General features: G+C 39.5%; 1 protein-coding gene across 1 annotated transcript in view; it reads right to left on the minus strand.

The window, feature by feature from the left end:
• Positions 1–18,335, minus strand: part of PAWR (pro-apoptotic WT1 regulator) — a 98,651-nt gene extending 80,316 nt beyond the window's left edge. The window contains exons 1-2 of the mRNA XM_032296360.1: positions 18,130–18,335; positions 16,977–17,639 (exon numbers count right to left, since the gene is read on the minus strand). Of these exons, the coding sequence (XP_032152251.1) occupies positions 16,977–17,492 (516 nt within the window). The 5' untranslated portion in view covers positions 17,493–17,639; positions 18,130–18,335. The remainder of the gene's footprint in view (positions 1–16,976; positions 17,640–18,129) is intronic.
• Positions 18,336–21,956: the final 3,621 nt, after the last annotated feature.

Here is a 21,956-nt window from a genome sequence, read left to right on the forward strand (position 1 = left end):
CCCAAAGCAATTTATATTCAATGCTATTTCTAACAAGTTATCAATGACATTATTTGCAGAATTAGAAAAAAATATTCTAAAATTCATCTGGAAACAAAAAAGAGCCCAAATAGCCAATACAAATATAAGCAAAAAAAAAAAAAAAAAGAACAAAGCTGGAGGCATCACACCACCTGACTTCAAACTATACTACAAGGCTACAGTAACTAAAACAGCATGTTACTGGTATAAAAACAGACACACAGACCAATGGAACAAGTCAGAGAACCCAGAAATAAAGCTGCACACTTACAACCATCTGATCTTTGACAAACCCAACAATAACAAGCAAAGGGAAAAGGACTCCTTATTCAATAAACAGTGCTGGGATAACTGGCTAGCCATATGCGGAAGATTGAAACTGGACCCCTTTTCACCAGATTAAAAAAAAAATCAACTCAAATGGACTAAAGACTTAAATGTAAAACTTGAAACTATGAAAACCCTAGAAGAAAACCTAGGAAATATCATCTGAACGTCAGCCTTGGCAAAGGCTTCATGATGAAGACTCCAAAAGCAATTGAAACAAAAATTGACAGGTGGGACCTAATTAAACTGAAGAGCTTCTGCACAGCAAAATAACAACAGAATAAAAAGACAAACTACAGAATGGGAGAAAATATTTGCAAACTATGCATCCCACAAAAGTCTAGAATCTATAGGGAACTTAAGTAAATCAACAAATTTAAAAAAAATGACCCCATTAAAAAGTGGGCAAAGGACATGAACAGACACTTCTCAAAACAACACACACACGTAGCAACAAGCATATGAAAAAATGTGCAATATGACTATTCATTTGAGAAATGTAAATTAAAACCACAATGAGATACGACCTCAGACCAGTCAGAATGGCTATTATTAAAAAGGCAAAAATTCACAGATGTTGGTGAGGTTGCAGAGAAAAGGGAATACATTGCTGGTGAGAATGTAAATTAGTTCAGCCACTGTGGAAAGCAGTTGGGAGATTTCTCAAAGAACTTAGAACTACCATTCAGACCCAGCAATTCCATTATTGGGTATACTCAAGGAATTATAAATCATTCTACCATAGGCCCAGGTGCAGTGGCTCATGCCTGTGAGGAGACTTGGGAGGCCAAGGCGGGTGCACCACTTGAGCTCAGGAGTTCAGGACCAGCCTAAGCAACATGATGAAACCCCATCTCTAGTAAAAACACAAACAGTTTTAGCTGGGCATGGTGATGCACCCGTGGTCCTAGCTATTAATGGGAGGATTGCTTGAACCTGGGAGGTGGAGGTTGCAGTGAGCCAGGATCACACTACTACACTCCAACCTGGGTGACAGAGCAAGACCTTGTCTCTCAAAAAAAAAATAAATAAAAATAAATCTTTCTACCATAAAGACACAGGCATGCGTATGTTCAATGAAGCGCTATTCACAATAGCAAGGACAAGGAATCAACCTAGATGCCCATCAACAGTTGACTGGATAAAGAAAATGTCATACACAAATACCATGGAATCCTACACAGCCATAAAAAAGAATAAGATCATGTCCTTTGCAGCAACATGGATGAAGCTAGAGGCCATTATCCTAAGCAAATTAATGCAGGTACAGAAAACCAAATACTACATGTTCTCACTTATAAGTCAGTGCTAAATACTGAGTATACGTGGACACAAAGAAGGAACAGTCACTGGGCCTACTTAACAGTGGAGGGTAGGGGGAGGGTGAGGATACTATGGGTACTACGCTGATTACCTAGGTAACAAAATTATCTGTACACCAAACTCCCAAGACATGAAATTTACCCATGCAGCTAACATGCAAATCTACCTCCTGAGTCTAAAAGTTGGAAAGAAAAAAAATTAGAGCAAGCTTAATATATTTGTTTTGCTCAGGCTAGTATTTAAAAGGTGAGTGACACTGACTTCATTGTGAAGTTGGAAGCACAGGAGAAAAAAGTGACACTAATCCCATTATGATGTTGGAAACAGTAGAAAAAAAAATAAAGAATGGAGGCAAGTGCAACATTAGCAACTAATTTCTCAAATCAGAAAGCCGAACTTCTCAATGCCTTGCTTTCCTCACCTGTAAAATAGAAATAATAATGGCAATGGCCCATCTAATGCTGTTCTAAAGATTTAATGAGTTAATACATGTGAAGGGCTTAGAATAGTACCAGGCTCAAAAAGCACACAAATGTAATCTCTCATTAATATGGCCTGCTTATTCAGAAATATAAATACTTTTCTTCATCCACAATTAAAATAATAAAATATTCTAAAAGCCAACTTGTAGTATAAGCAATTTCTGATTTAATTAGTCTTTCAAATTATCATGTGACTCAAGATAATAAGCTCCCCTCTGTACTCCAACTGAAGACACTAACAGTCAACTAGTCATAAAACTGAAAACATATTAATAAACTGTATTCTACTATAGTCTTCTAATGATTTCACATATAATGTCTCCCTAACTAGAGTATGGAAACAACCTCCCAACTAATCTCCTTACTTCTATTCTCTCCTTCTTCTAATCTGTTCTATGTACCACAGTCCAATAGCTGATCTTATTAAAATTTTGTTCTCACAATATCAACATATCCTGCTCAATTTCTCCTGTAGCCGGACACATGAAACCAAAAACCCTCAGGCTTGTTTTTAAGATCCTTCACTATTCTGCTCCCTCAATTTTACCTGCTATTATTATTTCCTATTATAAACCCTCTACCCCAATCAGTTTACTAATTCTCACCTTTGTACCAGTGCCCATTCTGCTTTCACAGTCTGAAATAGAACTCTCCTCTTCACCTGCCCATTTCTTATCAGTCCTTCAAGATTCAGTTCAAATCTCAACATTCCCTCCACAAAATTACCTGGACCATTCAATCCTCCAGGGCTCTCTCAAATATCTGTACCAAGAATATGACTTAACATTTAATATTTTATTATACTCATTTTTTAATGTTCAAGAATTAACTTATATAATCTTTTTTTTCTGAGTTAGATTATAAAGCACTCAAGGACAAATATTAGAGTTTGTCCAAATCCTGGCAGTGCTAATAACAGAACAGCTATATTAACTCAAGAGTTCAAAAAGCCTAGTACAGTGTCTAACATGTACTAACAAGATAGTAAATGTATGCTAGCTACAATGGAACATCCAAATTACAGAATATTCTGTAGACATTAAGAATAACACATCTATGATATTTGTAAAGATACTGGAAACAAAAACCTTGCAACAATGTCTGTAGAATAAGTTTCTGGATATATAAATACATTTATTTTATGTGTGACATCAAAGAATTGTATTCCAAAAATATAAAGTACTAGTTATCACTGGACAGTCAGAATCACTATCCAATGATAATGATTATGAAACAAAAATGTTTGAAACAACAAAGAAATAATTAACATTTATTATGAAACAAAGAAATAATTAACATTTCTTTCTTTAAAGCTTAAAACGAAATCATAAGACAATGTCAAGTTTAAAGGCGGGTTATAAGACTGTGCATAGTATATAATCTCAATATGTAAAAATAAAAATGGAAGAGAGTTTGTTAAATTTATAAATAATAATATATAGCTGATTTTTGCACAATCCTAGATTTGCTATTTCATTTCAAATTTTCTAAACACTATTCCTAAAACACGGTTTGAAGATGCCACTGAGTTCCTCTAAGATACTAACAGAGAAAACATTTGTAGAAGTTAAATAATACATGAGGAAAAATTCAAAAGCAATACCTATCCTTAAACACCTGTATTCCTACCATCTGTATTTCAGAATGAACCGGAAGAATCGGAATGCAATAATCATCTGCTTTTATATTAAAGCGCAGGGCAAAGTACAAACTCAGGGATAACATTAAGCTATAAACTTCTCCATGATTACACTAGAATCAAACTCTAGCAATTTAATATCACTGGAGTTCCCCATCTCCACTGTGTCTGCCCTCCACCCCAAAACGCTCATTCTCAAATTTATTCATTACATAATTATTTTTGTAATCAAAAGAAATCACTTTATACAACTTCGTTTAGGTCCTATTCTCTAGTTTCTTTTCAATCCATACGGGAATTTTTATTTATTCTACTATACGTATGTTATTTTTACAGTATTTTGTGTTGTTTACTACTTTTGAATAGATACCTTCCTCCAAACAAGAAAATATTTTTAATGATTTCAAATTAAGCAAAAAAAACTGTTTTCTTTCCAAACCCTGTGGGAGTTATTTTATAAACAGGTATGGACAGAGGAAGGAAGTACCCAGCCAACAATACTGAACAGCAGAATAAGGTCTGAATTACTCGGCATGCCATTAAAATCCAGCACAATTGGCCCATATCATTCCTCTTTAACTGTTCTCCATTCACTCCCCACCATGAATTTTCTGAGCATCAACATTTTCTCTGTTAGAACATATCCTGCTTATTTCCAACAATGATAACCAATGTGTGGGCACTGGCAGCCAAACAGACCTGAAGTCAAAGCCAACTTATGCCAGTTTGGCCTTTGGGCAAGTCAAAACTTCTCTGAGGCTCAACTTCCTCATCTTGTAAAATGATAAATACAAAAAACCTTCCTCATGAGTTAATGCGAAGATTAGACGTTAACACATGGAAAGCCTCCTGTGCAGCACTGGACATACAGTAGACACACAATATAAAGTTATTATTTCTATTACTTCCCAGTTATGTGCCTTTGCAAGTGCCATTTGCTCTACGTGAAATGATACGGTTTCCTTCTTCACTTGGAAAATCCTTCTTACCAACTAAGACCTAAAGCATACCACCTCATCTTATATAAAGCCTTTCTTGGCTTAATTAATGGCTCCCTTTAGGGTTTTTTTTTTTGGGGGGGGGTTGATGGTGGTGGTGGTTAGAGAAAAAGTCTCGCTCTGTCATACAGGCTGAAGTGCAGTGGCATTATCATAGCTCACAGCAGCTGGCCTCAAGTGATCTTTCTGCCTCAGTCTCCCAAAGTGCTGAGATTACAGATGAAAGCCACTGTGCCTGGCTCATGGCTCCCTTTTCTGTGCTAATTCAGTAATTTGTTCTTGTCTCCATAATCTTCTTATTATACTAAACTATACTTACTTATCTTTTTCCCTGAGAGAAGATTAGAAGTTCCTTAAAGACTGGTGAATATCTTCTATCACATAGCACTGAGCCTGGGGCACACAGCAGGCATTCAAATATTTCTGAAGAAACCAACTTATAAAAAATGTTGCAACAAATAAGAGGAGTGACAAGGGCAAATGCTTCAGAGAGGACAAATGGGATGAAAGAAGCTGTCACATTTGGCAATTAAGAGGTCACAAGTTTATGACACTAGTATTAAAAAAAAAAGGTCACAATCTTAGAAAGATGCATTTCAATACAGTAGTAAGAAATCAGCAGTCAGCAGGTGAAAATGTTGCCTTTAAGAAACTGACCAATTATGGGAAAAAAACAGTAAGCTGAAGGTAACGCAACATTAAGGAAACATTCCTGCATGACAAGATGAACCAGGGGGTAGAGGCTGAGTATTTAAGTACGAGGTAATAAAATAAACAAAATCCCTGACAGAAGTAGTATTCACCTGGTGGGGCCAGAAGCACTGGGGAATACGCTAGACTTAGCTAGAGGAAAATGGCTGAGGTTGAAATGCAACTTAAGTTTTGAGGTAAATGCTTTCTGGAAAGTCTATATTAATGTTTTGTTTTTTCTAATGGGCTAGATTATCTCTAAAGATTTTTCCAGCTTAAAACATCTAGTTATGTAATTTTTAATGCCAATGAAATATCTCTGCAATCTATCCCTCCTTTCCTTTTCTACCACCATTGCCCAAGCAATCATTATTAGTATAGTCTTACATGAGTACTCCCATGTCTCTGCTTCCTGTACCTCTCCTCTATGTCATTACTTGGATCGATCTTCCCAAGCCATTGTTTTCCATGTTTTTACAATGTTTTACATATTTTAGACACACTGATGGGGATACAGATATCTATGTATGGATAGACATAAGTGCTATAACATTTGTTTAGAAAAACTTGAATCTGTCCCAATGCCACTGATAAAAACATATGTCAGGGAACAAGTTGCAAATAACACTAATTTTGCATTTGCTTACATGCAAATGCAAGAATGCTCAGCAGGCTCAGAAAACTGCAACCCAGCTATGTAGATCTATATGCATATACACCTCAAACATCTACCAGTTACCTTAGTTCACTGCCTATGTTACAAGCCACACCCATCTACAGCCGGTGTAACACTCTCACTTCAATTTCAGATAACCTTCTTCCTATCACTTTACAGAAATTCACAAGCTGCGCTTTCCAACACACTTCTCTAAAAGTTTAGGTATTTATCAAAGTAAAGTGTCATATTTATTGTAGTATTTAAGTATTTATTAAGAATTTAACATGCGTAAAACTGCTAGTTCTTATCAGGTTTCTACTTTTTTAATGTTTTTGAGAGTTATGCCCCAAACTCCATCTTCACACATGCCCTACAGTTTTTACTGAGCAATTTTGCATACCATGATGAGTTTCAGGAACTTATCTCAACTATAGCATACATACATTTATAATTACTGCAGCTTTACCCACCAATTTCCCAGTGAAATCAAGGGTTACAGAGGTTTAAAAAAAGAAAAAAAACCTCTGATCATCCTTCACAATTACCTAAAGGACTTATACCTATAAGCCACTTTCAATGGCACAAACACTTTTCTTGAGGAATGTTTCAGGAAATAAAATATATGAAAAGAAAAAAATAGGCCAGGTGGAGTGGCTCACACCTGTAATCCCAACACTTTGGGAGGCCAAAGCAAGAGGAGTACTTGTGTGCAGGACTTCAAGACCAGCCTGGGTAACATAATGAGACATAATCTCTACAAAAAATAATTTAAAAATTAGCCAGACGTGGTGGCACAAGCCTGTAGTCCCAGCTACTCAGAAGGCTCAGGTGGGAGCATCTCTTGAACTCAGGAGGTTGAGTCTGCAGTGAGCCATGGTAGTGCCACTGCACTAAGCCTGGGTGATAAAGACCCTGTCTCAAAAAAAAAAAAAAAGAAAAGAAAAGAAAAAGAAAAAGAAAAGAAAGATAACTGTTACCTAAGACTATTTACGGGCTAACCAAAAAGCCACACAATAAGGCAGATAAGCAGTAAGGTCCTTTCGCAATGAAGTAATGGTTAAATATTTTAATATCAAACAGGACAAAACACATGCATCCAACTAGACATGGTGGCTCATGCCTGTACTCTCAGCTGCTTGGTAGGCTGAGGCAGGAGGATTGGCTGAACCCAGGAGTTTGAGGCTGCAGTGATCACACCACAGTACTGCAGCCTGGGGAATAAGCAAGTCCCCTGTCTCTAAAAAATACATAACAAAAAAATCCACATCAACCCCTATTTTGAAGTTATAGAATAACATCATAAAAATACCCATGATGAGTGGTTATGTACACACACAAATCGATAGTGTGGTTCCATTTCTCAAATAGATTCACAGAAATAATATTAGAAACACAAATATTAACATGTATAAGATAACAGGTTTTTCTACCCTTCCTTGGCTTTATTTCCATGAGGGAACTACAATGAACACACTGCCTTTTCAACACATTACTTCTACCAGCTGAAAAATATTAGGATTATATAAATTTGATTTGCATCAACTTTTGCTTACATTACAGGATATGGAGAAGTCTATCAAGAATTTGAAACCTAAAAGTAACTTCTTTATTTCAATATAATCGTTCTTTTTATTCCTATTCCTCAAGCACCATCTTCCAAACGTTAACTATCTTCTTTCTGAGATTTATATTCTTTTTAAACATTACTAAAAAATATTCTGGAAAAAACTCCAAAAATAGAAAATCAACTGATACTTTATGTAATCTGCAAATTCTAAAATATTAAGTAGTTTGCTTATATGAACATAGATAAGCTTAGTGTGAAAGACGTCTTTTTTTTTTTTTTTTTTTTTTTTGAGACGAAGTCTAGCTCTGTCACCTAGGCTGGAGTACAGTGGCGCAATCTCGGCTCACTGCAACCTCTGCCTCCCAAGTTCAAGCAATTCTGCTTCAGCCTACTGAGTAGCTGGGACTACGGGCACGTGCCACCATATCCAGCTAATTTTTTGTATTTTTAGTAGAGACAGGGTTTCACCGTGTTAGCCAGGATCATCTCGAGCTCCTGACCTTGTGATCCACGCAACTTGGCCTCCCAAAGTGCTGGGATTACAGGTGTGAGCCACTGCGTCCGGCCCAAAAGATGTCTTTTTAAGTTAATTTTATCTGTTTCAGTTCCATATTTCAAACTCTATTTTATTATTTTTATTTATCCTATTCTCTTAGTCCCCCTAGAGTTTTGCTTTGTTTGGTTTTTCTGAGCCAGAGTCTCACTTTGTCCCCCAGGCTGTAGTCCAGTTGAGCAGTCACAGCTCAGTGTAGCCTCGACCTACTGGGCTCAATTGATTCTCCCACCTTAGCTTCTTAAGGTGCTAGGATTAGAGGTGTGAGCTACAGTGCCTGGCCCCATATAATTTATTATGAAGAGCCTGAAAACAGTTTCATCTGCTACAGAATTATAATCTACAATATAAATTCTCTCCTATCTGTTCATTTCAGCAAAGTCTAACAAAATATTAAATTTCAAAATACAACTGCCCTATTTCCTCAACTACTTAAAATAAATGAGACTATCATTGAAAAATACACTATAACCCACAAAAATTTGTTGAATAAAATTTCCAAAAACTATCACAGAATAAACATGTAATAGTCAACTGACATGCTAAGATTTGAACTTGCTGGAGCTGTTTCTACCTTTGAAGTGTGTGGTTTTGCTGCTTTTAGAAATTAAGTATTCGTACAATTTCGTTCAGCCATGGTGCCATACTTTGACACAGTCTAAGGAAAATGTAACAGGTGGCTGAGGCTCAATTCTATACAAGTAGGTATATGGTTGTAACACAATTGACTAAGATCTAAACAGAAAGTGAACTCAGCACTTACACAAATATGTTTAAGATCAACTGCCAGTCAAGGATGTCCATAGGTCTAACATATAAGATTTTTAATCAATGGGAAAAATTTTTGCACTTGATATTAGTTTGATAAGATGGCAAAAACAATGCTTTAAAAATATGAGTTGCTAATTATCAAATACATTTATAAATGCAATTATATGCTTTTACTTAAAGATACGTAAAACTTAAAAATGATTGAAAGCAAAGTTCTAATTACACATTTAACTATTAGAGGTGTTTCTGTCACCTAGACTTGTCTAAATTCTGGAAAAGAGGCAAGGCAGACAAAGTATTTTGCAATAAGTATGTGACATTACATAAATATTTAAAGTACTTTGGGGCCGGGCGCGGTGGCTCACGCCTGTAATCCCAGCACTTTGGGAGGCCGAGGCGGGTGGATCACAAGGTCAAGAGATCGAGACCATCCTGGTCAACACAGTGAAACCCCGTCTCAGTAAACTACAAAAAATTAGCTGGGCATGGTGGTGCATGCCTGTAATCCCAGCTACTCAGGAGGCTGAGGCAGGAGAATTGCCTGAACCTAGGAGGCAGAGGTTGCGGTGAGCCGAGATCGCGCCATTGCACTCCAGCCTGGGTAACAAGAGTGAAACTCTGTCTCAAAAAAAAATAAAAATAAAAATAAATAAATAAAGTACTTTGAATTTCCAAGTAGCTCAAGTTGTCTGTTAAAATATGCACAGTTTTTAATTGGAAGAAAAAAATGAGAATGTTTACAATCTCATAGAAAATTAATCTCTATAGTAACTACAATTTATGATTTGGGCATTTTTACAACATTTTCACAAACATCATTTTATTTAATTCATATAACAATCCTGTTAGATAATCAGTATTTATTTCATTTGACGGATCAATAAACTAGTACAGGGTATTTAAGTTAGTTCTTCTCAAACTTTAGTGTGTACAAGAATCGCTCAAGTTAAAATGCAGACTCTTGTAAAATCCCTAACCCAGACTGGGGTGGATCCCAGAAATCTGCATTTTAAATAAATAACACAAGTGATACAGGTAGGGGTGGACCCCCCCCCCACTGACACATCTTTTAGGACACTGATTCTAGTAATATAACTAAAGTGGTAAGTGTTGGAAACTTCTTTTTTACTCTGAATCAATGTTCCCAAATGTTTAGATAACACAGCTTTGCAGTTCTCCATGAAAGATATTTAAAAATTTAAGTAAACTGAAAGTATTACACACCGTTAAATTATTAAGTTTGTGCAAAAGTAATCAAATTATTAAGTTTGTGCAAAAGTAATCCAATTATTAGGTTGGTACAAAATTAATCCAATTATTAAGTTGGTGCCATTACTTTCAAAGGCAAAAACCACAATTACTTTTGCACCAACCTAATAAATACGTATTATACTGCAAACAAATGGTAGTAGGTGCCCAAGTTTTAAGAAACTTAAAATTGAGGAGATCCTACCATAATTTTATCTTCTCTGTAAAATGTGGGAAAGGCTGATATTAAATTATTTTAAGTTAATAGCTTCTCATAATTTGAACACCATATCACTTTACTGAAGGAAAGCTAAAACTTAGGCACCACAGATTCTAGGAACATAATGAAAAAAAAAGATGAAAATATAAAAGCACTTGAGAGCACACCATGTGAATATTAAAAAAAATTGAACTTTACACTTTAAAAGGGTGAATTTTACTGTATGTGAATTGTATCTCAATTTTAAAAAATGGAAAAAAGCACTGAGAAAATGTCAAGCCTTAATATTTGCCAATAATTTTATACTTGTAAAACATTATATCAACCTTGCTATTAAATGGCATAATTATTTAGCATTACAGTGCCCAAAAAAATGCAGAAGAAATAAATAGCATAAACAGGCCGGGCATGGTGGCTCCTGCCTATAATCCAAGCACTTTGGGAGGCCAAGGCAGGCGGATCACTTGAGGCCAGAGGTTTGAGACTAGCCTGGCCAACATGGTGAAACCCCATCTCTACTAAAAATACAAAGATTAGCTGGGCGTGGTGGTGTACACCTGTAGTCCTAGCTACTTGGGAGGCTGAGGCAGGAGAATCGCTTGAACTCAGGAGGTAGAGGTTGCAGTGAGCTGAGATCATACCACATGCCACTGTACTCCAGCCTGAGTGACAGAGCAAGACTCCACCTCAAAAAAAAAAAAAAAATAGTATAAACAGGTCACTAGCTTGATGATTTTAAATAAGAATTTTAATGCCAGTGTCTATATATTCATTTGTTCTCAAAATTTTCCATTAAAGTCTCACTTCATCCATCCTGCATAAATAGGGCTATTTTCAAATTCTATAGTCATATACTAACAATTTAACACTAAAATATTCTTTATATTTCTTAAACTAGATATACATTATGTAATACACTGAGGTGTGGAGTTAAGATGGTTTATTATGCACAAGACTGTGAGTGCAGACTATCTCTCATCTACTTCTTACTACACATATGACCTGAAGCGAGTAAGTAACATACTCCCTCTGTCTCATTTTCCCATAGGGCTGTGGTGAGAACTAAATGCACTAACATAAGTTAAGTGCTTAGAAGGGTGCCTGGCACTTAATAAGCACAACATAAATGTCATCTACTTTAATTATGTAACTACTATTTTAATGAGAAATGGCATCCCAGCTTAGACAACTCAGTACAAATCCTGATAATATTAAAATTTCAATTTACCTTACCACTGAGCTAAAACATTGAGGAAAGCTGGGCTAGTATCAGCCCAGGCTTTATACTAAGCAGACTCAGTGTTAACATTATACCTACCCCATTCACAAATCAAATTTTCTCCAACTCTGAGTCATTATTAGTTTCTCTTCTGACTCATCACACAGAAAGGTAGACAGTCTGGAGCATAATGGGAAAAACAAAAGGCATTTCTTAATCAACCTGGATTTATAAAGTTTACTAAGTGGAACTTGTCCTATATCATGTTCAATAAATATATTAAATGATTATGATCTAACCTATGTTCACTTAAAAGTGTTTTCTATATGCTTAATGCTCCTTTATCTTCCCTTTTACCATCCCAAGTTCAAACTATGAAGTAGGTGTTATGATCCCATCTTCATAGAAAAATATATCACTTAAGTAAAATCAAAGATCCACATTTTCTTACCACTAGACAAAAATAAATTTACATTTTGCTGAGAGTGTGGTGTTCAAAATTTTGCTAATTTAAATTAGAGGGTCAGAAGCAATCTCTGAGTCCACGAATTTGACCTGAAATTCTACTCAATTCCATACCTTTACTGTTTTCCTCATTCAGATGTTTAAATTACTTAAGATAATTTTTAGTAAAAAGTTACGTAAAAAATCTAGGGAAATATGCTGAATAATAAAAGCTAGGCTAATTCTTAAAAACTTTCCTTTCCCTAGATATATACGTACACACAAAATGCACAAAAACATTCAAAATATTGCTCTGTCGCTCACTTTCTATGTGATCTTGAATCATTTAAGCTCTAAGTCTCCATTTTCTCCTCTGGAAATGGGGATAAACAGAGTGACTGTAACAACCACATGAGATTGCTGTGAGCATTAAGATAGTACATAAAGTACTTTAGCCAACCACTGAAGCTAAAAACCACTTTATCCAACCACTATTTTAAAACAGAAGTTTTAAGTACCATATGTTAACTTTTAAACTTAAACCAAAACTTTAGTGCCACCTCTCCCTGTTGAAAGATTATATTTTCTATGGCAACCATCTCCATTAATCCATTCATACAACCCTATTTATGGCAAAAGCTTCACAAGCACCCTGAAAACAAGTATATAACTGTCTAGGGAGCTTTCTTCAACTATCCCTCCTCCTCCCTGGGTTAGGTACCCTGCTCAGACACTAAGCTATATTTACTACTCTGCTTTTCACATTTCCTTTCATTACCTGAGAGCACGTTGTGGGCAAGGCTTATGTCCTATTCATTTCTATGCTCAGACTGCAGCCCAATAGTTCTTAACACTGACTCACATTTGAATCAAATGGGAAATTTATAAAAATATTAATGCTCCCAGGCACAGTGGCTCACACCTGAAACCCCAGCAATTTGGGAGGCCAAACTAAGCGGATCATCTGAGGTCAGGAGTTCGAGACCAGCCTGGCCGACATGGTGAAACCCCAACTCTACCAACAATACAAAAATCAGCCAGGTGTGGTGGCAAGCACCTGTAATCCCAGCTACTTGGGAGGCTGAAGCAGGAGAACCAACTTCAACGCGGGAGGCAGAAGTTGCAGTGAGACGAGATCGCTCGCACCACTGTACTCCAGCCTGGGTGACAGAACGAGACTCCATCTCAAAAAAAATAATAATAATAATAATTAATGCCTGGGATCCATTGTAGATCCATTCAATTATTAGAGGGTGGGGTGAAGGGACAAAGAGGGTACGGTAAAGGGACAAAGAGGGCAAGAAATTAGCATGAGCAAACATTTTTTTAAAAGATCCCAACATGATATCAATGTGCTGCTCCAGTTAAGAACCACCGTATGCTGATACTTAATATACTTACAAACAGTTATGTATACGTGTACATATGTGAGAATATATGTAAAAATATACAGGCATTGAAAAGTTTAAGACTCAGATCAAGATTCTCAACCTCAATAGCTTCTCCCAGCCCAAACATCTCCTCCCTTTAAACACACACTATTTCCAATAAATAGTTAAGTGCTTCATTAAGATGGCTTTTGGCTGGGTGCAGTGGCTCACACCTGTAATCCCAGCACTTTGGGAGGCCCAAGCAGGAGGATCACAAGGTCAAGAGATCAAGACCATCCTGGCCAACATGGTGAAACCCCATTTCTACTAAAATACAAAAATTAGCTGCGCATGGTGGCATGGCCCTAAAGTCCCAGCTATTAGGGAGGCTAAGGCAGGAGAACTGCTTGAACCCAGGAGGCGGAGGTTGCAGTGAGCTGAGATAGCGTCACTGCACTCCAGCCTGGCGCCTGGCAACAGAGCAAGACTTTGTTTAAAAAAAAAAAAAAAAAAAAAAAAAAAAAAAAGATGGCTTTTAAACTGTTAACTCAGTACTTAAATTTTTTCATGTAATCATGCCTTATCCTTCTTCCTAGTTTACAGCCTTGCTCCTTGAAAATATACACTGCCAATTCTTGTTTTCTCCAGTGGTTAAGGACAGTGTCTTTAACAGGTATGTAACATACATTTGACTGATCTGATAAACACACACAAAAATTATTGGCAAGAAGTATGCCACATCCAAATTATGCAATTCAGGTGAATTACTACCAAAAAAATTGAAAATGTAAAAATTTAGGAAAAAAAGATTAAAAAAAAACTCTTAGTAAATTTTATCTCATTAAAGCAGCTCTGGATATTTCGACTTTCCATTCATCACACGCAGTAACCACCCAGTCTCCTACCTCCCAAATCAACTATTTTCAGTTTTTGACCTGGTTCCTCGCCTATAACTATCTTCTAGTCGATTCTGCTATTTTTAGCTGCTTTCAGGTACCTTTATAACAGTATTATATAATCTATAACTAGTAAAATGAGGTAATCAAAGTCACAATAAACGTATCACACAGATGGTTTCCTAAGTACTTCCTTGAAAGAGCTTCATGTTTATCAACCATTAAAATTAAGATCTCTACATACGAACTACATGTTAATCTACTAATATAAACATGGATACGAATCATGTCTGAAAATATGAGTCTTACTCAACATTAGATAAAATATAAGAATATTTCTGAATATAGATTGGTCGTTCTCATCCTTTTACATATTTTCATACCTGAAAAATTTGCAAAATATATATGACTTTTTAAAACAGGAGTGCTAAACTAAATATTATACAAGAAACTCCACAGCAACTGGAATTCTCACTGTTGAAACTACTAGGAGAAATGGCACACAATTCTAAAAAAGCAACAATATAAAGACATGAAAATGGCTCAGCTTAAAAGTTTTGTATCATATATTTTACCACTTTAAAATAATCTGAAATACTTGTTTTGAAAAAAATGAAAATATAAGGAGAAGGCATTCAAGAAATATGTCTGTTAATTAGATACTGTGGTAAAACATTATTATGTTTTGTTGGGTCCTACAGCTTGAAACGGATAGAGCCATAGTTACCACTAAAAGAAAGCAGTCCTCAATTCCCTATTCAATAAAAAGGTTCAAATTCCACAGACAAAAAAAAAAAAAAAAGGTAACCTTGGTTTGTTTGTTTTTAAGGAAGATTAAATTTAGGAGTTGCCAACACCCAAACGAAAACATTCCAGAGTATTAGACTCCATTGTAGTGGGTAGTCATCTACATTCTCAGCACTATGTTCTCTTACTCAAAAGCAGGGGTATTAACAAAAGATGTTTCTTAGGATTTCACAAGATACACCCTACTTCCTTCCCTCAGTAAACATTATCCTTGTTTTTTTTTTTTAAAAAAAAAAGTACTTGAAAAATAATTTTAGCACATGCAGCCAGAAAAAAAGTGAAGTTTAACTTCTGCTGAGTTATTTCCCAAAATAAGAACCCTGTCAGATGAACAATTAGGAAAAGACTGAAAATGACAAAATCTTTTATTTGGACTATCAGCTACTTTTAAAAATAAAGTTGAGGAATGTAGCTTTCCCAAAGCTTTGTCTTCAATTTCCCCTTAATCTTCATATTTTTAACTCAAAAAAAAAAAAAAAATGGAAATTTGATTACCACTCTTATGAATTCCTTCTAAAGCAATTTAATGAATAACAGATCTTTTGTGCAAGGAGCAAACCACAGAGGACAGTTTTGCTGGCTGATAAAAATCACTGAAACACTCATATAAAAATACACCCTACAAAGATACACTATGATTTTCTAGGTATGGAAATCATACTAATTCTAAAAATTTGGGTGTATTTAATATACACCCTAACTTATTGCAAATGCTTTTACTTAAACCACAACTAAAGTTAGTAAATTCTTAATAGTTGTTTACCGGGTGGCAAAGTTGAGTAAAACCAGAAGGTCAGGAGGAAAAAAAGTGAAAGCTAAAGGGTCAAGAGAAAAAGATGCAACTATTTTAGGTGAAACAAGGTAGTTGAGCCACTTCCTCAAATCCGTGAGCTACTATTAAAGTAACCAAAACTTGTTTGAGATTGATTTGTCTTGTTTCTGGTATAAGGAGGTGTGATTATACAGTTAGTAAAAATGTTTTACCAGTCAGTGTAACGGGAAGATGCTGCTACCTGTAGCAACATTTTGAAAACGCTCAAAAATGCAAACAATTAACCCAAAACAAACAAAAAACCCTACCACATATGTATTCCAGATACAGTACTCAAAAACAAGAAGAGATCGTCTTAGCAAACAGAACTGTAGGTTACTAAAGGATCCCTATTGTCCTAAATATCCCTCAGAAAAACCCTACGTATGTTTTTAGGAGCACAACTTATAAACAGTCGATTTATGTATGAAAGAGTGCATATATTCATTTAGATATACTCAAGTTCACTGGAAGATAAAGCTGTCTTGGATAATTGCTAAGGCCACATTTTCTTTACAGGTGCTATTAAACATTGGTAAGAAAGAGATAAACTGGCAACTTCACATGGGCACGTGGGACCCTAGAGAATGTTGTCACCACCATTAATCAATTTTTCTAACTGATCAAGCATAAACAGCCAGGTCCAGGTGGGCAAGTCCTGGAGCAAGTTGTCTTTCCACCACGGTAAAGAAAGATCCTGGATCTGAGACCTGGCCAGGAAGCCTGCAGAGGGCACATGTTCTACTCTGAGTTTGAGGAACTTCCCAGGAAACATTTGTTGAGAATAAAACTCCCACCCCCTGCCTGCCTAACTCGGTGAAGAGACAAGTACGAGCCAGAGAAGGAAAACTCCGGGCCCTGGGGACTCCCAGGAGGAAGACAGCGGAGGCGTCTGCCCGCCCCTGCCCGGCTACGGCCCCCGCCCGACTCACCTCTGCGGCGGGGATGTTGACCACACCGGTGGAGCGCCGCTTCTCCCGCAGTTTCCTCTTCTCGATCTGCCCTTTGCCTTTCCTGGCACTAGGGCCCGAGCTCTTGCCCTTCTCTGGAGCGCCGTCCCGCTCCTCCTCGTCACGCCGGGGTGGCAACGCCGCAGAGGAAGAGGGGGCTGGGGGCTCGTCCTCCGACCGCCGCGGGCTGGGAGCCGCCCGGGTCAGCATGGCGGAGCCGACCGCGCAGTTCACGCCCCCGGGCCCGGGGGCGGCAGGTGCGGCCGGCGCGCCGCCGGGGAGGTTGTTGTTGAGCTCGTTGGTACCGGCGGCCGCCGAGGTGGCCAGCGCCCCCGCTGGGGGCTTCCCGGCGGCGTCGCTGCTGACCCCTCCCGGGGCGGCGGGGCCCTGGGGGTTCTGCTTGGCGCGCATCTTCTCGCGTTTCGCCTTCCACTCCTCCAGGAAGTCTGTGGTGCTGCCGCCGAGGCCGCTGCTGGTCCGGTAGCCACCGGTCGCCATATTCCCAGCGGGGCCGGCCGGGTTCTCACCTCAGGCCGCCCACCAGGGCTCCCGCCGCTGCCGCCTCTTCCTTCCTCCGTCCCCGAGGATGCCAGGGAACGACCTCCAGGAGCTGGGCGGCCGCCGCTCCCCCAGCAGCCAGCTGGTCTGAGGGGAAAGACAAAAGGGGGCGGGTAGGGGAAGCGTAAGGTCCCCGCCCCACCGAGGGTCTGCCCCGGGGCTGCGCCCTTCGGAGCCCTCGAGCGTGCCCACTAGTCCCTACCGGCGAGAAGCCGCCGGCTCCCCACCCTGCAAAGTTTCTCCCACGCACCTACAATGAGGACCCCGACGATCACCGCCCCTCGAAGGGAGGAGAGAAGACTGACCCCACCCCCAAGTTAGCCAGCCCGCCCCGTCCCCACCGGGGTCCGCGCTGGAGGCGGTCGAGGTACTAGAGCCAGACCCGCCACCTGTCGGCCCGTCGTATCGTCTGCTCCGCGCTCTGGCCACCGCCGGCCCTAGGTCCCCGCCAGCGACACCCCCACACCCAGGGCGAGGCGCGGAGCTCCGAGCCGGCTCGCGGAGGAGGCGGGGACCCAGTTGTCCCGCCGAGCGGGGAAGGGGACGGGTGTGAGCAAGCGGCCGGGCAGCCCCTTACCTCGGAGGAGCCTGTAGGGGAAGAGGCGTGGGGTTGGGATCTGGCGCCCAGGTGAGCCGAAGCTGGCGCACTCTTCCGCCGCGCGGAACCGCAGCAAACTCGCGCTGCGGGGCTCCAAGCAGTCCCAGGACAAGAGGGAGGGAAACGAGAGAGGGAGGGAGGGAGCGAGGGGCGGGAAGGGAGCCGAGCGGCGCCGAAGCACGGGCGGAAAGGGCCGAGGCGGCGCACGAGGGGCGCGGCGCGCGGTGGGTAGGGTCGTGGCGGCTGACGCCCCGCCCCCGGCGCTCAGGTGCGCGGCGCTGCGTCCCGCCCGCCGCTGCCGCCCGCTTCGAGCCCGCCGTCCTCCGCTCCGCACCCGCCGCCGACCACACCGCGACCGCCGCGCTCCGCCCGCGGCTGGCTGGTTGGACCGCACATTCCTGGGCTAGCAACCTCGCAGCGTCCGGCCTCCCGGCGCCTGCGACTCCGGGGCGGGAACGGCACTCCACGCCCTTCTCCTCGCTCGTCTTCTCCGCCTCTCTCTTCTCCCATCACTCTTCCTTTTAAGTACAAGACCATATTATTTGAGAGAAAGTCTCGAACGCTGCTGGCTAAGGGGAAAAGTGCGATAACTTGTGATGATTCAGGGAATGACTAGACAGGATGGGAAAATACCCACGTGTCTCTTTTCCTAGTCGCTGCTCCCTTTTCAGATGTACTTTGGGCAGCGGGCAGGAGAATAGAAAGAACGGAAACAAACCCAGCACCCTCCTTTTAAGAAAACTGGTGTCCTGGTGAAAAGGGTTGGGTAAAAGGAAGGACTTACTAATATCTTAGACTTCCTGGAGAAAAAAGTTCGACAGTTTATTGTATTGGCGATCCCAGTCTTGGAGTTTTCCTCTTAACCCTGTCTCTCCATCTCCTCTTTCCAGAGAGTGAATTTAGCAGCAAAGCTCCCTACCAAAGTACTAACGCTGCACTGATGCTAATTTGAGATGAGCTGGGCAGTGATTGTCTCTATTTCTTCATTGTTAACATGCCAGAGGCTTATCCTCAGATGCAAGTCATCTAAAATTTCTGGATCAGAGGTGGTGGGTGGGCTGCCACTGACGCACCTGAGAAGACTGACCTTTCTATACCCAAGTAATGTCAGGGCACATAATTGTGGGCGGCGACAAATGCCAGGTCTCCATTTTGTAAAAAAAAAAAAGTAGGAGAGCCCTAAGTCACACTCTTACCTAACATAAACCTTTCTTCCTACTTAATATTCCTGTTTTGCTCAGGAGCACATGGTGAGTGAGCAATCAGTGTTTGCCTGCCACAGAACTGGGAACAGAAGAATGATTCACATGCTGTGTATTTCTCAGGGAAAGACAGCTCTGGTCTTTGGTCTGGAACGTATGGAGAGAGGTGCGGAAAAATCCTTAGAAAAGTAAAGGCTTTTCTTGGGAATAGGACTAAAAGGGTGAGCAGCTGTTTACCTAGCTGGTACCAACCCCAGTGTGCCACCTGAAATTTCTCAATTACATAGTCATTATTTTGTTTTCTGAGTTTTAAGGAAAGTAAGGAAGGGTGGGACATTAAATGTATTCACATTAATATGCTTTGTAACTTAACAGAGGACTTTCTCTTAGAAGGGCTGCAGAACATAATGGAGAGAGGGTATAGTCAGCCTGGATACAAACCTATGTTAAGTAGATGAGAGGTCTTGGGCATGTTTAAATTACCTGGCACTCAGCTTTCTGTACTATACAATCAGCAAAAATCACATTATTTTTAAGCTGTCGTAAGAACTGAGACTGCACATAAAGTGTGCTTGATTCGAGGAAGGCACTCAGTAAACATAGTCACTTGTAGGGACTTACAGTCCTTGGTCTCTAAAAAGTATATGGGAGAAGAGGAAAGTAAAATAGGTTGGGTACTGAATATACAATATCAACCTAAAAAACGATAGACTTTGAATGAACTAGGATAACACACCACATAAATTTATCACTGCATGGGTTAGACCAGTTCTCTTAGTATTAATAGTTTCTGAGTCAGGAATTTTGACTGCTACTGACTTGTGTGGCTTTGGGCAAGTTGCTTAACTTTTGTGCCTCTGTTTACTTATGTATAAAATGGGGATAGTAATACTTCCTACATTGTGAGAGTGTTGTGACAGTGCCTGCAGTCCTCAGATAAAAGGTAGTATGTGACTACCAGGGTAGTTATTATTAGTCTATAAAGTTCTTTAGGAACCATGGATGAAAGAGATTATTGAGGTACAAAGCTCTGTTTTATTATTATTATAATTTATTATACCTTTTGTCTTTACCATTCTCAATATTCCTGAAGGTCTATTTCACAGCCGGACTGCTTCCAACATTGCACCAATGTATTTAGCTGAGTCAGTCCTAAATTGCAAGATGTTTGCATATCATCAATCTTTATGTATAGCGTTCTGATGAAATAATCCTCAAAGACTTGGAGCTTGGTTTCTCAACCTCAGCACTATTGACATTTGGGGCTGGATAATTCTTTGTTGTCCTGTTTAGCAGCATCCTGGGCTTCTGCCCGTTAGATAAGAACCCCCCGCCTGGGATAAAATCCTTCCCCTGTTGAATACCTCTGAGTTAGCCTAAAATAACCAGTTTTTAGCTATATACTTGCCCTTAATAATAAAAAGAAATATGATAATGCCTACAAAACATTCATTTTAATATGTCAGAGTGAAACCTATTCTGGATGTTAAAGTCTTAATGCTTTTGAGGCATGGTATTATTAATATGTATGGATAGCTAGTATATTGGGAAGTAGCCATTTTGCCTTAAATGCAGATATTTCTGGAGCATGTGTAATTCATCCTCTAACATCAAAGTATTACATGGGCATAGTATAAAAAATTACATACTTTAGTTCTACAAGGAATACAACAAAAAAACAGCAATCCCCTCTCTACCTTACCCACTCTAAAAACCTTACCCAAAACTTTAAACTTTTTAAACTGTTTAGAGATCTTCATATTTTTTATGTGTATATCTGCTATTGTATGTCTTGATTTTTCCATTTTTAGATATCATAGAAGAGAATTTAGCTCTAATATACTAATGACACAAATACTTGTCATACTCCTACACTCCAACTATATTTATATCATGATTTTTATTGAATAAACATTCAATGTTTTTAGTATTATGACTAGACAAATACTGTTCACAGCTGAGTCATGTGGTGTACTATGATTGCATTTTTTACACTGTTTTTCCTTGCTGCACAACTATTCCTTTTGTTTTAACCATTTTTCTGCAGTTTAATCTTGCCTCTTTTTTTATCATCTTTTTTCTTATATACTAGTCCCGAGTTTATACCCAAATTTTCTTCCTTTCAATGAAGTTAATCACACTGAGTAAGCTATTAGTTCTGTTCTACCTTATTCTCTCTTTTTTGCGGGGAGAGCAGGGAGAAACAACTCTTCTGAAGCCCTTCATCCCCTGCTTTAATCTGGTTGTTGATTTTTTTTTTCTTTTTTTTTTTTTGGAGATGGAGCCTTACTCTGTCGCCCTGGCTGGAGTGCAGTGACACGATCTCAGCTGACTGCAACATCCACCTCCAGGGTTCAAGCAATTCTCCTGCCTCAGCCTCCCAAGTAACTGGGAGTACAGGTGCACACTGCCACACCCACCTAATTTTCTGTATTTTAGTAGAGACAGGTTTCACTGTGTTGCCCAGGCTGGTTTCAAACTCCTGAGCTCAGGCAATCTGCCGGTCTTGGCCTCCCAAAGTGCTGAGATTACAGGCGTGAGCCATTGCACCTGGCTTAATCTGGATTGATTTTAAGGCTTGTTGCTTTGTGGTCATCCTGGGAT

This window comes from Sapajus apella, unplaced genomic scaffold (assembly GCF_009761245.1).
Source record: "Sapajus apella isolate SASKATOON/1434 unplaced genomic scaffold, GSC_monkey_1.0 scaffold2, whole genome shotgun sequence".
NCBI classification, from domain to species: Eukaryota; Metazoa; Chordata; class Mammalia; order Primates; family Cebidae; genus Sapajus; species Sapajus apella.